The 18,760-nt window shown below is 44.7% G+C and overlaps 1 protein-coding gene across 2 annotated transcripts in view; it reads right to left on the bottom strand.

Annotated features, from left to right (window-relative positions):
• Positions 1 to 9,255: 9,255 nt before the first annotated feature.
• The window catches only part of Bmerb1 (bMERB domain containing 1), a 185,915-nt gene continuing 176,410 nt past the window's right edge, over positions 9,256 to 18,760 (bottom strand). The window contains exons 4-6 of one of the 2 annotated variants that reach the window (XM_034508063.2): positions 14,965 to 15,079; positions 13,806 to 13,888; positions 9,256 to 11,257 (exon numbers count right to left, since the gene is read on the bottom strand). In XM_034508063.2, coding sequence (XP_034363954.1) covers positions 10,824 to 11,257; positions 13,806 to 13,888; positions 14,965 to 15,079 — 632 coding nt within the window. In that variant the 3' untranslated portion in view covers positions 9,256 to 10,823. The remainder of the gene's footprint in view (positions 11,258 to 13,805; positions 13,889 to 14,964; positions 15,080 to 18,760) is intronic. The other variant, XM_034508064.2, reaches the window with a different exon arrangement.

The following is an 18,760-nucleotide window of genomic DNA, read 5'->3' as shown; positions in this document are numbered from 1 at the left end:
GTGAGACTGACTTTTTTTTCCAATAAACTTTATGAGGGCAAGAGAGGTTTTGCAGTGGTCAGGAGCACTGGCTGCTCTTCAATCCATGTGGCAGTAACAGCTGTCATATCTCCAGTTCCAGGGAATCTAATGACCTCTTTTTTGGTCTCTGTAGGCACTGCATGCAGGCAATGTACAATATACATGCAGGCTAAACACTCATACATGTAAAATCAAAATAAAGGTTTTAGAAAACCTTATTTATAAAGGCCTTCAATGGCAGCTTGCCAATCCTTGTTTTAGGATATGCTATTTTAACGTGCACATTGTATTCCAGTGTTGATTCAGGGCAGATCTGAGTTTAGGAGGGATATCCAGGTCAAAAAACAAGTCTAGGAGTGCAGTTGGCCTCCAAGATGTTTGAGAAGTGGAAAAGAGAAAAGACCAGACTGGTGAGGGTCCCCAAGCATCAGGAAGGTTTAGCAGAGACTAGAAAGTCTATAACCCTGACATTAAACAGGAAAGAACAGGACAGCTACAACTCTGAAACAGCCTGTGGTCAAGCTGGTCTAGGAACTCAGTTCAACTGACCACAGGTACATGACAAGAGGTCATGTAATAAGAAGCCAGAAAGATGGCTCAGCAGTTAAGAGTGTCATTTTGTAGAGGACTCTAGTTTAGTTCCCAGCTCCAGGGAAGGAACAAACACCTTGTTCTGGCCTCCTTAGTTACCTGTACACATGCAACACACACATACATACACACACATATAAACACATACCTGTAAATAAAAATGAAAAGTTCAAAATTAAATAAGTAAAATAAAGAGGGCTGGAGAGAGGTGCTCCTGGGAGGTAGGAAGCATACCTAGAAATTGAGATAAAGCATGTGTCTGTATCACAGGCACCAGAGACCATGAGGCTGACTGATGTGTACCGGCCAGATGTAACCTAATGACTGTTCCTGATGAGAGCCAGTAGCTTTGAGAAAGTGTCAAAGAACAGAAGAATAGATTCAAGAAGTTTACTGTGGCTCAGTAGTAGAGCACCATGGGACCGTGAAAAGTGTGGGAAGCCATGGCAAAGCCTTACTCTTGGCAAACACTCACCCTTGGCTCTCTTATCTACTATTCTTCTTTCTGCTTACCTTCCATGATTCACTTGTCAGTTCTCAGAACTTCAAACAAGGCCTCATAGCAACCCACCTTAGTAACCCTTCCTCCTGGTCTCTAGATTTAGACAACATCCTGCTAGATAGATGTTTTTAGAACCCCTGGTAATGGAAAGGCTTTGTAAGAATAACTTAGTTAGACCCCACAGCTGCAGCTAGCTTCCTCCACCTGCAAAGCCCTCTTTCCTTTCCTATCCCTACCCACATCCTGTTTTTAGAGTATATAACCTGTGTGAACAATAAAAATTTTGCCAGCTTGATCAGACTTCTTGATGTGCTGTGCCTTTTTATTTTCTTGTGCATCTCAGTCCTCTCCACAGGGTCTAAGGGTCCCACTTGATTGTCCAGCTGGCCTGAACAGAAAAGTATAGCTTGGTTTCTGGTAGAGCACTGGTTAGGAAATGGCTGGAGACGCTGTGAGGGACGGCATGCATTTTGCCCATGCTCCCAGACTCCAGGCTCTTGACACATGGCCAAAGACCTCCATTGATCTGCGCCTTTCAGTCACATAGGACAAGGCTCCTACCAGCCCCTCCACAGATAGAGCTCTTGGCTGCAGGCCTCAGCCTCAAGAGATTTCCATATTAATGAGATACCTAAAGGCTAGAGGGTGTAGTCAATTAAGCATTCCTTCCCAGACCCTCCTCTCTTCTCCCTCCCTATTTAACTCAGGTCTGCCCTGAGTTTCCAGGGGTACAGATTCATCAGCCTTCCACCATGACAATAAACCCTTTAAAACCATGGACTTCCTTTGTCTTTGGGGCCCCACCATGGGGAACCGTGGAGAAGGCCTTTGACTACTGAGCCACTGTTTAATCTCCCACCAGGAGACTTCTCTATGTTCCCACCATGGAGGCCGGCCATTTCAAGCAAGCTACCTGAGCCAGCCAAGCGAGTTTTGGTAACAAAGAGTCTCTACCCATGGGGCGTTGTCAGGACTTCCCTCCCTCTCCTTCCTCTTGGCTGTGGGCCAGTCCAGCCCGTATGCTCCAGTCTCTGGTCTTTTATGGCTCTCAACAGCATCTAGGGGGCCCAACAGCAGTGGGGGACCACTGGCCTCTGGGTCAGCTGTGGGCCCAGAGACCTTCTCTCAGAAGCTCTTCCCCCTCAGGACCTCAGACTGAGGTCTCCCCATGCCCGGGAGGAGCCCTGCAGCATCTGCCCAGCACCACATGGAGTGAACTCAGTCAAATTCCTGCACTTCTGCTCCCCAGAACCACGGGATCCACAACTCTGCCCAGCAGGACCCACGCTCATGCCTACTGAGCTAACCGCCCCACAGAGCACTTACACGTACAAGCCCCAGCCCCAGAAGGAAAACAAGTGCATTCAGGAGGCAACTGGAGTTTAGGAAGATGGACATGACTAGTCTATGGATACTTCTAAAGAAGTAAGGCCAGGGAGATGCTGAGAAAGATGGCAATGAGAGCAGAGAGGCGTTTGTTTAAATGGGAGATGTGTTTAAATGCAATAAGAAGAAAAGGGGTAGAGGAGCATGAGCAATGAAAGATGATTCCACTACTAACTGCCATAGGAACCATGGAGTCCTGCTGTTTCCTCGACTGTACAGTGGGGATAGTAACCTCTGTGGCTCATGGGAGACGCTAACAAGTTGATGTGCATATGCCTTCCAGAAGGATCAATTCTGGGTGTGGAGGCTCCCATGATCTTCAAGATTCTGCAGCTTTGTGGTAGCCCTAGTGATCCGAGATCATCATCTCTCAATTTCATCTGGCCCTGTCCTGCGTAAAGCCCAAATAGATGTTTGTGTTACAGCTCTTATAGTTTTGTATATGAGGTACACTATGTGTGGATGCACATGTGAATAGGTGCCCACTGGATGTCACAGGACAATTTTCAAAGGACAGTTCTCTCTCTTGAAGCAGGGTCACTCTTGTCTACTGTTCTGTGTATTTCAGGCTAGCTGACCAGAGAGCTTCTGGTTGAGTGTCTTGTTCCTGCCTCTCTCCTGTAGGAGGGCTGAGATTGCATATGCCTTCTATTTCATCTGGCTTTTTAGATGTGTGTGGTGGTTTGAATGAGATGTCCCCTATAAGTCTTGTGCCTTTGAATACTTGGCTCCTATTTGGTGGCCATTTGGGGGGAAAAAGTTTGGAGGTGTGGTTTTGCTGGAGGAAGTATGTCACTGGATGTGGACTTTGAGGTTCCAAAAGACCCCTGCCATTGCTACTGTGCTTTTTGTTTGTTTGTGCTTGTGGTTCAAGATATGAGCTCTCATCTGTTCCTGCCACGATGCCTCACTGCACCACCATAAACTTTAGAATCATAAGCTGAATTAAATGTCTTTTAAAAATCAATTTCCTTGAGCATGGTGTTTTATCACAATACTATAAAAGTAACTAATATAGTGGGATATGGGCATGAAACTTAAATTATCAGCTTATGTAACAAGTAGTTTTATCCATGTAACCATCCTGCTGATGCTAAATACTCATTTTCAAAACCAGTAAAAAAATAGCAAAAATATAATACAGGTCTGCTAGGAACTCAGTGGGAGTACTGGATGCTGTGAGCTTAGTGGGATAAGTACTGGAGGCAGGATATCTGTGGGGACTTGGTTCTCAGCCCCTTGCTATGTTTTCCATGGGGAGGAGACAACAGAGCCCTCTGTGTGGTCTTATTGTTTTGAGTTTAAGAGTATGAAGGAGTCTTAGAAGTTGGATAAGAAATTTGCCCCTGGGAGATAAATAACACTCTACTCAATGATAACATGGTCAAGGAAGGAAGGAAGGAAGGAAGGAAGGGAGGGAGGGAGGGAGGGAGGGAGGAAGGAAGGAAGGAAGGAAGGAAGGAAGGAAGGAAGGAGCTAAAGACTTTTTAGAATTTAATGAACATGAAGGCACATTATACCAAAACTTATGGGACACAATGAAAGCAGTGCTAAGAGGAAAACTCATGGCTCTGAGTTCCTCCAAAAAGAAACTGGAGAGAACACACACTAGCAGCTTGACAGCACACCTGAAAGCTCTAGAACAAAAAGAAAGAAAGAAACCCAAGAGGAGTAGATAGCAGGAAATAATCAAACTCAGGCCTGAAATCAACCAAGTAAAAACAAAAAGAACTATATAAAGAATCAACAAAACCAGGAGCTGGTTTTTTGAGAAAATCAACAAGATAGATAAACCCCTAGCCAAACTAACTAATGGGTTTAGATTCAGTATCCAAATTAACAAAATAAGAAATAAAAAGGGAGATATAACAACAGAAACTGAGGAAATGCAAAAAACTCACAGATCCTACTACAAAAGCCTATACTCAACAAAATTGGAAAATCTGGATGAAATGGACAATTTTCTAGACAGATACCAGGTATCAAAGTTAAATCAGGATCAGATAAACCATCTAAACAGTCCCATAACCCCTAAAGAAATAGAAGCAGTTATTAAAAGTCTCCCAGACAAAAAAAGCCCAGAACCAGCTGGTTTTAGTGCAGAATTCTACCAGCCCTTCAAAAAAGAATACTCTTTTTTACCAATACTCTTCAAACTATTCCACAAAACAGAAACAGAAGAAAAACACTACCCAATTTGTTCTATGAAGCCATAATTACGCTTATACCTAAACCACACAAAGACCCAACAAAGAAAGAGAACTTCATACCATTTTCTTTTATGAATATTGATGCAAAAATACTCAATAAAAGTATTCTTGCAAACCAAATCCAAGAACGCATCAAAATGATCATCCAGCATGGTCAAGTAAGCTTCATCCCAGGGATGCAGGAATGGTTGAATATACGGAAATCCATCAATGTAATCCACTATACAAACAAACTCAAAGAAAAAAAATTCCACATGATCATCTCACTAGACACTGAGAAAGCATCTGACAACATTCAACACCACTTTATGGTAAAAGTCTTTGAAAGATCAGGAATCCAAGGCACATACCTAAACATAGTAAAAGCAATATATAGCAAACCAGTAGCCAACATTAAACTAAATGAAGAGAAACTTGAAGCAATCCCACTAAGATCAGGGACTAGACAAGGCTGCCCACTCTCTCCCTACCTATTCAATATAGTACTTGAAGTCCTAGCCAGAACAATTAAACAACAAAAGGAGATCAAGGGATACAAATTGGAAAGGAAGAAGTCAAAATATCACTATTTGCAGACAATATGATAGTGACCCCAAAACTTCCACCAGAGAACTCCTACAGCTGATAAACAGCTTCAGCAAAGTGGCTGGATATAAAATTAAGTCAAACAAATTCAGTAGTCTTCTTCTACTCAAAGGATAAACAGGCTGAGAAAGAAATGAGAGAAAGGACACCCTTCACAATAGTCACAAATAATATAAAATTATTGGTATGACTCTAACCAAGCAAGTGCATTCAGAGAAAGATCTGTATGACAAGAACTTCAAGTCTCTGAAGAAAGAAATAGAAGAAGATCTCAGAAGATGGAAAGATCTCCCATGTTCATGGATTGGCAGGATTAATATAGTGAAAATGGCCATCTTACCAAAAGCAATCTACAGATTCAATGCAATCCTCATCAAAATTCCAACTCAATTCTTCATAGAGATAGAAAGGGAAATTTGCAAATTCATTTGGAATAAGCAAAAACCCAGGATAGTGAAAGAGTTAAAAATTTTTAAACCTTCCACAGATGGAGTCAAGAGTGCAGATCAGCTTGTTCTGCACTCTGGGTCCTAGGAAACTAGCTATCCACAAGACAAAATAAGTAAGATAAGCGTTCAGAGCTGGGAGTTCAGGACAGCATGACCAAGCACTATGGGTATCAGAAACTAAAAACTGCCCATAAGATAGATTGAATAGGGTTTGAGCTGGGAGTTCAAGTTAGCGTGCCTGTGCACCCTGGATACCAGGAACTTGGCTGACCACAAGATAGATGGCTGATTACGTATAGACTCTTAGAGAATAGCCTATTCCTTGTACCCTGTCACAAACTGAATAATGAGCTGGGACTTTCCACAGGTGCTCTCCAATAGCCCTCCTTTACTCCCCCTGGGTTGTGGTTCCCCCCTGGGTTGTGGTTTTGGGTTTTAAATTCTTTCTGTCTCCAAAGCCCCAGGGTCAGACCCCATTGCCCCCTGCATGGGCTACAGGTCTTGACCTCAGTATACTGATTAAAATATGCCTCTTGCTGATTACATCAAGTTTGGTGTCTTGCAGTTAATGGATGGCCGAGAATTCCCAAGGCTTGGGTGAGGTCCTCCATTCGTGGGGGCCTTACAATAGCAAACACTATTTCTAAACAATAAAAGAACTTCTGGGGGAATCATCATTCCTGACCTCAAGCTGTATTACAGAGCAATGGTGATAAAAACTGCATGGTATTGGTACAGAGACAGGCATGTAGATCAATGGAATAGAATTGAAGACCCAGAAATGAACCCAGGCACCTATGGTCACTTGATCTTTGACAAAGGAGCTAAAACCATCCAGTGGGAAAAAGCCAGCATTTTCAACAAATGGTGCTGGTTCAACTGGTGGTCAGCATGTAGAAGAATGCAAATGGATCCATTCTTATCTCCTCGTACAAAGCTCAAGTCCAAGTGGATCAAGAACCTCAACATAAAACCAGATACACTGAAACTAAAAGAAGAGAAAGTGGTGAAGAGCCTTGAACACATGGGCACAGGGGAAAACTTCCTGAACAGAACACCAATAATGGCCTATGCTCTAAGATCAAGAATTGACAAATGTGACCTCATAAAATTGAAAGCTTCTGTAAAGCAAAGAACAGTGTCAATATGACAAAATGGCAACCAACAGATTGGGGAAAGATTTTTACCAATCCTATATCTGATAGAAGGCTTAATATACAATATATACAAAGAACTCAAAAAGTTAGACTCCAGAGAACCAAATAACCCTAGTAAAAAATGGAATACAGAGTTAAACAAAGAATTCTGAACTGAGGAATCTCTAATGCCTGAGAAGCACCTAAAGAAATGTTCAATATCCCTAGTCATCAGGGAAATGCAAATCAAAACAACCCTGAGATTCCACCTCACATCAGTCAGAATGGCTAAGATAAAAAACTCAGGTAACAGCAGATGCTGGTGAGGATGTGGAGAAAGAGGAACACTCCTCCATCGTTGGTGGAATTGCAAGCTGACACCTCCACTCTGGAAATCAGTCTGGCAGTTACTCAGAAAATTGGACATAGTACTACCTGAGGACCCAGGTATACCACTCCTGAGTATATACCCAAAATATGCTCCAACATATAACAAGGACACATTCTCCACTATGTTCATAGCAGCCTTATTTATAATAGCTGGAAAGAACCCAGATGTCCTTCAACAGAGGAATGGGTACAGAAAATGTGGTACATTTACACAATGGAGTATTACTCAGCTATTAAAAACAATGACTTCATGAAATTCTTAGGCAAATGGATGGAACTAGAAAATATCATCCTGAGTGAGGTATTCCAATCACAAAAGAACACTCATAAGTGGAATTAGTCTAAAAGCTTGGAATACCCAAGATACAACTCACAGACCGTATGAAGCTCAGGAAGAAGGAAGACCAAAGAGTGGATGCTTTGGTCCTTCTTAGAAGGGGGAACAAAATGCTCACAGGAGGTAGAGAGTGGGAGGGACTTGGGAGGATGAGAGGAGGAGGAGAGGGAAAAAGGGGGGCAAGATCAGGTACAGGAGGAGATGGGAATGATACACAGAGGGTAAGGAATTTGAACAAGGGTGTGTAGCAATGGGGAATGGGAGACTGAGGGTAGCCACCAGCCAGTCCCAGATGCCAGGAGAGCAAGAGGCTCCCAGGACCCAATGGGGATGATGTTAGCTGAAATGCCCAATAAAGGGGAGGGAGAACCCCATAGGGAGAACAATATCAACCAACCAGATCCCCCACGGAGCTCCCAGGGACTAGACCACCAACCAAAGAGTACACATGGAGGGACCCATGGCCCCAGCTGCATATGTAGCAGAGGATGGCCTTGTCGGGCACCAGTGGGAAGAGAGGCCCTGGTCCTGTGAAGGCTTGATGTCCCAGTGTGGGGAATTCCAGGGCAGGGAGGCAGGAGTGGGTGGGTGGGGGAGCACCCTCATAGAAGCAGGGGTAAGTGGAGGGGATAGAGGGTTTGGGGGCAAAAAGGAAAGTGGATAACATTTGAAATGTAAATAAATAAAATATCCAATAGAAAAAGAAATCTGCCCCAATTTCATGTCTATCTGTGATGGTTCGTCATATCAGCTTGATTGGATTAAGACGTACTTGGGGGATCAATAAGGCATACCTCTAAGTGTGTCTATGAAGGTGTTCTCAGAGAAAAAAGACCTACCTGGAATGTGGTAGAACTCCATCTTACAGTTGTAGAATCCCAAATGGACTAGAAGTGGAAAGTGAGGTGAGACAAGCATTGCTTACCCACTGTGAATTGTGGTGCTCTCCCAACATGCAGACACCACCATCCTGTCCTGCTCAAGTGTATATAGCTAACAACCATGAACAGATCTCTCTAAAACCGCAAACCCAAAGTATTTCTCCTTTAAGCTGTTTGTATCAGGTATTCTGTCACACAACAAAGTCTAAGTGAAGCAGTCTAGACTTTAGAATGTAGTCTTAACTGAAGTAGGATCTTTGCATAAGATCATAAGGTCAGACTGAGTTAGGGGGCCCTAAACTCCATCACTGGTGTCTCATATGATGAGAGAGGATGCACAGAGGAGAGTCCCTGGAGACAGAGGTAGGGATGGGCACATTGAAGCCAACCAAAGTCCAAGATTTCTAGAAACTAGATGAAGTGAAGAAGGCCTCTACACATACATAGCCTTGGCAAGGAAAGCCATAGAGACCCCTTTGGGCTGGACTTCTGTGGTGCTACGCCACCAGTTTGTGCTCACTTACTGTGGTTGTTCTAGGACACCCATGTAGCCTAGCATGACACATGGTTTAGGGTTCTAAAGGAGGACACATTTTGACAAATGCCCCAGTGAGCGTATTCACTGTTAGGTTGTGAGGATGTGGTCCAAAGTAGAAACTCACCTGAGACAGCATGCAGGGCCTAATGCACACTGTCCACCTACCAAGGTGCCAAGTCCCACAGCTGGAACTGAAGTCACCTCTATTGTGATGACACTGCAGATCCACTCCAGATTTACATTTTTTATTTTTATAAGAGATAGAGGTCTTATTTAGCTTTAAATTCAACATGTAGCCAAGGATGGCCTTGAACTTCTGAACCTGCCACCTCCACTTCCTCCCTTTCTTCCAGTTCTGAGTCAAGACTTGCACTACTACATTCAGTTTACACACAACTTGGGATGGAAGCCAGGGCTTTGTGCATAGAAGACAAGCACTCTACCCACTGAGCTATATCCCAAGTCAGGTTTACAAATATTTTGAAAATGATTCTCATTAATGGTCCAATGATGTTACTTCTAGTTTATCTTAAAAAAAAAAAAAAAAAAAAAAACCAAAAGACAAGTTCAGATGAAGGTTTAGCTCCTGGGGATGTTGATCACGATCTAGTTATAGTGTGGGAAGACGTAGGGACAGTCTAAATGTCCAGTATTGAGGCAATGGTAAAATAGACGACAATACGTCCACAATGGAGCACTGAGCAGCCATTATACACATGAAGAATGTTTAATGTTAACAATGAACTTTGAATGATGGAGGAAGAGCCTACATGACATAATAATAACTGAAAAGAAAGATGGATATGAAATGTGTCAATACGGTGCAAATCATGACAAAAGAAATGTATGCGAAGACTTGAAGACAAAGGTCAAAATGTCAGAGGTCACAAGGAAAGTTGTAAGTAGTTAAATTTTTTATATACTTTATGTTCTTTTAAAATGATTTTCTAAGTACATGAGTTTTATCTATAATCAAAAAAAGGTAAGAACTTATAAAATGCTGCGTGTATGTTTTTCATTTTTATTTTCTGTGATGGATAGTTTGCACATCAGCAAATCTTGACTGGTGCTAAGTACTTAGGCCAGTCAATACACACATACACATACAGAGCTCACACAGGCTGTGCCGGGCTGGCCATGGAAAATGTACAGGTTACACAAGAGGAATTGTGGGGCTGGTTCAAACACACCACCAGACAATGGGAGACATAGTTGAGTCAGGCTTCCTTTCTTGCCTGTCAGTGTGTGTTGAGCCAGAAGTGTGACCTCCCACTTGTACTCCCTTGCAGCAGCCCTGGGTGAAGAGAATGTGGGTAGGCATCTTTTCTGGGTCCCCTTCTCATTCACTCTGGTCTTGACATTGGTACCTGCAGCTCTCTGCTACCTGGTCCAAGCACTGGGTCTGCTCTTGGCCGCAGCTCCCTACTCTGCTCCACTGTGGGCTGGACATGGCAAATCAAGGAAGAGCCTGGAGCCTGGCAGATACACACCAGGATGGGACGGAGCAGGAGGTGTAAACCCAACATCTCACACAGACTCAGCCTTCATAGACAGGCCAGCATCTCTAGGGAAGTGATTACAATGAAGCCTAAGAGATGTGTGGGCTGTGTGGAACCCTCCAAGCAACGATCCCTGGGAGAGGGCAAACAGGGAACAGGACTTGGATCTGACAGCAAAGCTGGAAGGGTGGATGGGGAATGGGTCCAACACGGTGCTAGATTATTGAAATTCACAGCTATACACACCCGGGGGCTTATGCCCCTTTCCCAGTTCATTTGCATGGTAGGTTGAATACACCTAGAGAAAAGTGAAGGTATATTGTTTTAAGGGAGGGGCTTTCTTGGTGGTTAGATAAATAATAAGACAGACTCCTGGGTTGGGCATGCTCTGGGGAGGGCCATGCAATGGTGAGGGGCTCTCTATTGCTACACTCTGTACAGGCTGGGCCCACCTGCCATACCCATAGCCCCTGATAGCAGTCATGGGCTTGCCTTCAACCCCTTCTGCCTTGGAAAGCTCTTGGACCCCTGTGAAATGGGGGCTATGAGGACAAGAGGGTGGGAGGAAGGGTCCCCACGGCTCTGGGACACCCACATAGGGGCTACATGATGTTGCACTGGGTGGCCCCACAGCAATCCTTGATGAGTGCCAGCCCTGTCTTGGCCACTGTTGGTTTGCTAGGTGGGGGCTCTGCCTTCTTCTCTGCCCGGGAGCCTGCAGCAATGAAAAAGCAGAGGGAGAAAAAGAGAAAGGTAAGGAGAAGAAAGCCTTGGCTACTGGCAGTCTGACACAACCCAACCCAACCCAAGCCATGGCTAAGTCTTATCATGGCAATGTGGAGAACTGCTATGCACTTCCTGCTCATCATTCCTGGACCCTCTTGTTACTCGTTCTTTAGGTTCCCAGTGCAGTGTGAGCCTATCTCCTAGTCAGTTCCTCTCATCACATTAGCTTCCAGGTCTAACACAGGATAGGTGGAAAGGTTTGTTCAAGGTAATTCAACACGAGCGTCCAGACCTTTCAATTTAGGAAGATGCTCATGTTATCTTTTCAGAACACTGCACTGTTCATTCTCCGTGTTGTCCTTTTCAAAATACCTATCAGATGTAAGTTACGGTTTGCCATTCAGTCTCCTCTGTTTGTAGAAGCTGCTGTATTTCCCACTGCTTGCTGTTTGTTCAAACTGCCGAGTAATCTGCTCAAGGCTGCCTCCCATTTTAAAAAGCACATTTTCAAATGCGTTTCCTTATTCCCTCTGTTTAATCCTTTCCATTGACAGTTTTATTAATGAGATTATGTTTCCGAAAGTCTGTTTATTCTTTTTCATGTATCATTCTATTTCATCTTGGGGTCTTGTTCCTTGTTTTTTTAACAGTTTCAACATGCTTGGTTCACTGTCTCCTCAAGATAGCTCTCTTCTTAAATCTTTTAAAAAGAAAATGTTATATATTTCTTCTTTTGTTTTTTGACACAGGGTTTCTCTGTGTAGCCCTGACTCTCCTGGAACTCACTCTGTAGACCAGGATGGCCTTGAACTCACAGAGATCTGCCTGCCTCTGCCTCCCAAGTGCCAGGATTAAAGACGTGAGCCACCATAGTCCTGTTCTTTAGGAATATCTACTTTTAATCTGGTCCACACCTTCTGTGGCGGTCTATATAAAGGACATGGAAGAAGGAAGCTTGCTCTCCTCTCTCTTTGCCTGCTCGCTCTCTCTCTCTCTCTCTCTCTCTCTCTCTCTCTCTCTCTCTCTATATATATATATATATATATATATATATATACACACACACACACACACACACACACACACAGAGACAGAGAGACAGAGAGATACACACTCAGAGAGGTATTCACTCTATAAATTCTATTCCTCCAGAGAACTCTAATATACAAGAAAAAGTCTAGCATTACCTTGGTTAATTACAAGCCCTGGTTTTAGGGTTGTGGCCAATGGAGAGCCCCTGTTTATTAAGAGTATGATGATTCATATGAGTTTCAAATTGATTGGATTGAGAATTATCTAATTAGTAAAGCACAATCCTTAATGTGTACAGGGTGCTAATCCAGACAAGGTTAGAATGTGAGGCTCTGGCCTAATCGTTAGAGTCATCCCTTGAAGGATTCTTAATATGATGGCATCACTAGAGGTGGAAGAAGGTAAAAGATTCTACTTGGGGAGCTGGGTTCCTGGGGCATGCCTTTGGGGGATACATTTGTTCACGTCCCTTTCTATGATCTTTTCTTCTCTGCCTCCTAGACATCAGGTCAACTGTTCTTTTCTATCATGCTCCCTCCATCATGGTGGACTGGCACCTCTGAAACCAGGAGTTCAAATAAACCTTTCCTCCTCAAGTTGTTCTTGCAGGTCCAGTACAGAGGGAAAATGGAGCTAGTGTACAAGTCCATGAACTGTGGGAAGAAAGGAAAGGCAAGTCTAACAGTGCTGAGTCGCTGAGGCCTGAGACTGTTCTTTCTCAACTCTTCTCCATTTTCTGTTTAGTCTAAATTTAACTAGGTGCATACTTTTTCTTTTTGAAACGGGTTCTCGTTATGTAGCCCTGGCTAGCCTGGAACTTTCTATGTAGACCAGGCTGGCCTTGAACTCACAAGGACCCACTTGTCTATGTCTCCAAGTACTGGGATTAAAGGTGCACTACCAATATTTAAGGATATCCATTCTTACAACAGAAAGAGACCTTACTAATGTAGCAATTAGAAATATCTGCCAATCATTGCATCAAAAAAGAGAAGATAAGCACACAGAATCCCGGATCACTGTAACACCTGGGTGGACATGAGGTATTCCCAAACTTGTCTCAGACAAAACCCTTTTTGCTCCGGGTGTCTCATAATTAATCATTATTTTCAGAATTGTGTTTCTGGCTCTTTCAGATTCCAGTCTTAATAGCATATGGAGCTCCTGAAGGCCATAGTAGCCATCCAGTTCCTTTTATGAAAAATACCAAACTGGGATTATGCAAGGATAGATTCTGGCAGCACTAGTTACTTATACTTGGGAAAATGACAGCACAAAGCTCCTGGGACCAAAATTACTAAGAGTTTCAAGACTATTGTAGCAAAACATTGAATGGAGTATGGAGCAAGTCAGGGCATGGCCTGGGAAGCTGCGTGAGCTGGGCCCATGAGCCTCACCCTGCCTGCTGCTTTCCCATGCTCAAGATGTCGATAGAGAGCATGTCTTATGCTCTGTTGTCTCTCACTTCTTTGAAATCTTCTGTCTTTTGTAGGGAAAGAGGGAAAGCCATGCAGGTACTCACTGGCTGAAGACTTGGTTACTTTGTCTAGAGGTTTTAACTTGATCCTCAGGAAATCAGCCATTTCCTTGTCTTCTTCCTGTTCCCTGGGAAGGTGGACATGTAGAAGAAAAGAGGGAAATAAAGTCAACAAGAAAAATGCCAGTGACACCCAGTAAGAGGCTAAGTGTGAGGAGACATGTGTTGAGCTTTGTGAGTGGAATGAATATGCTATTATGTCTGTCTGTCTGTCTGTCTGTCTGTCTGTCTCTCTCTCTCTCACACACACACAAATGGCATATGATTCTGTGTTAGGTGAACCCTATATCTAATGAAGTCACACACCACTGTATAAATGTTGGCCCAGAGACAGAGTGACACCTCAAGGCAGAAATAGGGACATTCTAGGACCCAGGCACCTTGCTGGGGTTCAGTGAACTGGGAAGCGTCCTTGTGCCTTCAAGCTAGCCCAGACACTCCGACTCCCACAAGGTTCAGCGTCCATCTTAGAGAGAAAGTCATCTCTGTCTTCATGGTTGCCAGGAATAAGATAGGTTTTGTGCAGCCCAGCTAACTCTGGCGAAGTCCTCACAGAACACAGATAATGAAAAGGAAGTTGCCCCTTCATGGAGAGAGACTCCAAAGGCTTTGTCCTGGGATGAAAATATCCAAGATACAGCTGCACCCAGGCCTGGCATCCTCGGGGGGCTCTGGTCAGTTGTACAGCTCCAGAGCCAGGGGTTCCCAGCCCAAGATTGGCAGGTACAATAGACAGGAAACTGCAAGAAGGGAAGGAAAGGGGAGGAAAGCAAAATCCTGGGAGCTTGGGAGAGGTGGTCATGGGGATAGGTTTCTATACATATTGACAAGTTTTAAGAGTTGCTTTGATGTATCTGAACAATGTATAGGGATCTTTGTCTTCTATCACACGATGGAATTCCTTCCTGCCCACCTGCCTAAATGGCAATCATCTACAATATACAGGACTTTGCAAGATTTTGGAGGATGAAATGTTTTTTCTCTTGAATATGAAATGGGTTCTGAGATCAGAAGGGTTTGGTGTATGTAGAGCAATGGTAGAGGCTATGCCTTTTAAGCAAGGCCATAAGTCCCAGGAGCAGACAGTGGGTTTGTAGGGTGGTGGAAGGAGTAGAGGCTTGGGATCTGATGGCCTAGAGCCCACCTTAACCGTTCCACCTCAGCGTCATCCACCAGGAAGTCTCTCTTCTGCACCAGTCTGTGGATCTTCTGGATTAACTCATCCTCTCTCTGCTTCTGCAGCTTGGTTTTTTCTTTTTCTGGGATGAAGAAAACAGTGAGGCAGCTGTGCTGGTGCATGTCTGCAATCCCAGCACTCAGGATGTTGAGGCAGGAGAGTGTGAGTTTGGAGTTAGCCTGGGACAATACATGAGACTCTGTCTCAAGACACACCAAAACAGGCAGTGAGCATAAGTAGTGGAAACCCTGAGTCTGAGGGGACAGGATTGGACACGTGGCTCCACTGCCTCATCCTCTGGGTAAACTTGAACAGGCAACTCGACCTCTTGTGTGTTTATGTGCGTAAATGGGCACACATATGTGTCTGTGTGCTCATTCATGTCTGTGGATGCAGGTGGAGGCTAGTGGCCAACACTGGGTGTTGTGCTAGAGAGTTTCATATTAACTTGATAAAAATGAAAGTCACTTGAGAGGAGGAAACCTCAATTTAGAATATGCCTTCAGAAGACCTGGCTGTTGGCAAGCCTGGAGGACATCTTCTTAATTAATGATTGTTGGGGGAAGGCCTAGTCCATCGTCAGTGCTACCATCCCTGGGCTGGTGGTCCTGGGTTCTATAAGAGAGTAAGCTGAGCAAGCCACAAGGAGCAAGCCTGTAAGCAGCACTCCTCTGTGGCCTCTGCATCACCTCCTGCTTCCAGGTTCCTGCCCTATTTGAGTTCCTGTCCTGACGTCCTTCGATGATGAACAATGATTTGGAAGTGTGAGCCACTTTCCTCCTCAAGATTTTTTGTTTGTGGTGTTTCAGCACAGCAGTGGTGATGCTACCTAGGTCAGGGCTTGTTCTTCAGGTTCTAGCTACTATTTTTGTTTGTTTGCTTTTGTTGTTGTTGTTTGGGGGTATGTGTTATTGTTGTTGATTTTAGAGACAGGCTCTCTCTACAAGGCCCTGGCTGTCCTGGAGCTTACTATATAGACCAAGATGGCCTTGAACTCACTCACAAATATCCACCTGCCTCTGCCTCCTAAGTGCTGGGATTAAAGGCATATGCCACTATTGTTAGCATTTCCTCTAGGCTCTGCCCAAAAGTTACCTAGCAATAGCCAGGTATAATCCATATAAAAATGACTCTCTCTCTCTCTCTCTCTCTTCCTTTTTACACCCCTCCCCCAATCTTCAACAAGGTTTATCTGTCATTAGCAGATAAATCCATAAACCCTCCACATAGAACAGCTCCCCACTATCCCTTACAACCTGAGACCCTGGCCACCTCCTACCTTAGCACCCCCTGCTGAGTCATCACTGTTTTCTGAGTTATCTCCAAGGCCAAGCTTCAAGGGTTGCAACAGAGACATCTGATAGGGTGAGCAGTAGGTATTCGGTAAGTGCAATATCCCTCCAACTTCCTGTGCCAACAAAAGCTGGGGTCATGATACTTTGGGAGCCTTGAGGCTAAGCTGGAATCTAGGTTGGCCTGTGGGCATGTATTCAGTCTGTTGGGTTTTTTTGTTTTGTTTTGCTAATGTGACTGCACGGTATTATTCCTTCTTGTATGTATCTTACAAGTGTAGAAACAGAGGTTTGGAAAAGTCCAAGGGAATGGCTCAGTTGGTGAGCTGCTTGCCTTTTGAGACTGAGGGCCTGAGTTCAATCCCCAGGACTCAGAAAAAAACAGGCATAGTTGAGCCCACTTAAATCTTAGTGCTGGTGAAGACACCGGTGGAGGTAAAAGCGCTAGTGGAGACAAGCATATCCTTGGGTTTCAGTGGCCATCTGGTCTGGTCTAATGAGTGGGCAACTGAGAGACCCTGTCTCAAGGGAGGTGGACAGTGTTCCTAGAAATCTGACACATTAGACGGGCACCGTATTTACATATGTTTTATGTAATGTTTTTATTGCTGTGACAAAACACTATGAACAAAAAGCAGGTTGGGAAGGAAAGGGTTTATTCAGCTTACACTTCCACATTGCTATTTATTACCAAAGGAAGTCAGGACGGGAACTCAAATAGGGTAGGATCCTGCAGGCAGAAGCTGATGCAGAGGCCATGGAAAGATGCCGCTTATTGGCTCATTCCTCATGGCTTGCTCAGTCTGCTTTCTTACAGAACCCAGGACCAACTGCCCAGGAATGGCCCCACTCTCCATGGGCTGGACCCTCCCCCACTGATCACTGATTGAGGAAATGCCTTACAGCTGGATCTCATGGAGGCATTTCCTCAACCGAAGCTCCTTCCTCTCTGTTGACTCTAGCTTGTGTGAGGTTGACACAAAACCAGCCAGTACAACATATGGCCCTGCATATCCTCTTGTATATGTTAAATCACTTCAAGGTCGCCTGTAACATGGAACACAACACAAACATTAAGTAAACAGTGATCATGTGTATCTTCCCGGGATTTTTTTTTTTTTTGAGACAGGGTTTCTCTGTGTAGTCCTGGCTGTCCTGGAACTCACTCTGTAGACCAGGGCTGGCCTCGAACTCAGAAATCCGCCTGCCTCTGCCTCCCAAGTGCTGGGACTAAAGGCGTGCGCCACCACCGCCGGGCAATCTGCAGATCTTGGGCACTGACTATCACCCATTGGATAAGGGTGCATGGCTTCTGTGGGTGGAGCCCAGGTGTGACTCCCTAGACCACAGATTGCACTACAGAACCTTCTCTGCCTTATTCTCTAAGGGAGCAGCAGCACCCACGAACTCTCACAAGGAGTCTGGGGACAGCTCCTTTTCCATCCATAGCACTCTGATATTCCCAAGAGGCCTTCCCAGCCTCCCCTCCAAGACCTTAGCTAGAGCCACCCGATGACTTCCGAGTGTGCTAGGCTTCTGACAAATAGCTGTCTCAGGTTGCTCGCCCACATTCTCCAGGTCTCCTTTAGTTGAGCACTCCCTGGGCTCTCCTGGGTTCTCAGCCATAGCACTTCCAGCGAAGGGAGGAGCCACCTCTTACACAGACTCACACTGTGGAACCTTACTAACCACTGCCTGAATGTCCAAGCTGTGGCCAATGCTCTTCATACCCTTCTTACCAACATTGCCCACCTACCTCCTGGCACCATGTGCCTGCTCATTGTTGCAACCCTCAGCTTGCCAACATTACCACATCTACTCAGGGTCAGGTCCAAAAGAAACTCAGGACAAAGGGCTAACTGAGATGCCAATTAACATATCAAAGCAGATGCTGCCTGCCAGGGACAGAGTCCTGGCTCCTCTCAGCCCTTGCCACCCCAACCCCAACTCTAAACCTCTCCAGCCTAAGGGATGGATTCTGCTTCCTTTCCCCCAGCTTCTCTTTTTCCTAGATAACTCAGCCATTTTGGCCATGCATGCTCTCTTGGTTCTCTTGGTTTTAATGAGCTCTCTTAGTTCTGTTAGACCCCTTTCTCCTCTCTCTTTTTTTCCTCTCTCATTCTTCCCTCAACTTGGCCCCATCTATTTTGCTGGTCATGTTCAGTTTGGACTCTTCCAGAAGCATCTGGCTGTTTTCTCCCTCATATCTACAGTAAAAGCCTTCTCCTCAATCATACATAAGAGTGGTCATGTCCTCATTGTCATTCACTCAGCACTAAGAAATACACCTCATCTATTGTACCATAGACCCCGGCTCTCAATGCCCCTATGTGCCTGCTTCTCCTTTCATTCCCTCAGCTGTGACCATGATCTATCCTCACTAGTCAATGCTATGGCTTCTTGCCTGGTCTCACTGGCTCATAGCTCTTGTCTCATCTGTGACCTTTACTGTTGAGAACAGACAGAATTTC

This window comes from Arvicanthis niloticus, chromosome 6 (assembly GCF_011762505.2).
Source record: "Arvicanthis niloticus isolate mArvNil1 chromosome 6, mArvNil1.pat.X, whole genome shotgun sequence".
NCBI classification, from domain to species: Eukaryota; Metazoa; Chordata; class Mammalia; order Rodentia; family Muridae; genus Arvicanthis; species Arvicanthis niloticus.
Note: the sequence above shows the minus strand (reverse complement) of the source record. Positions and strands in the feature narration are given on the sequence as shown.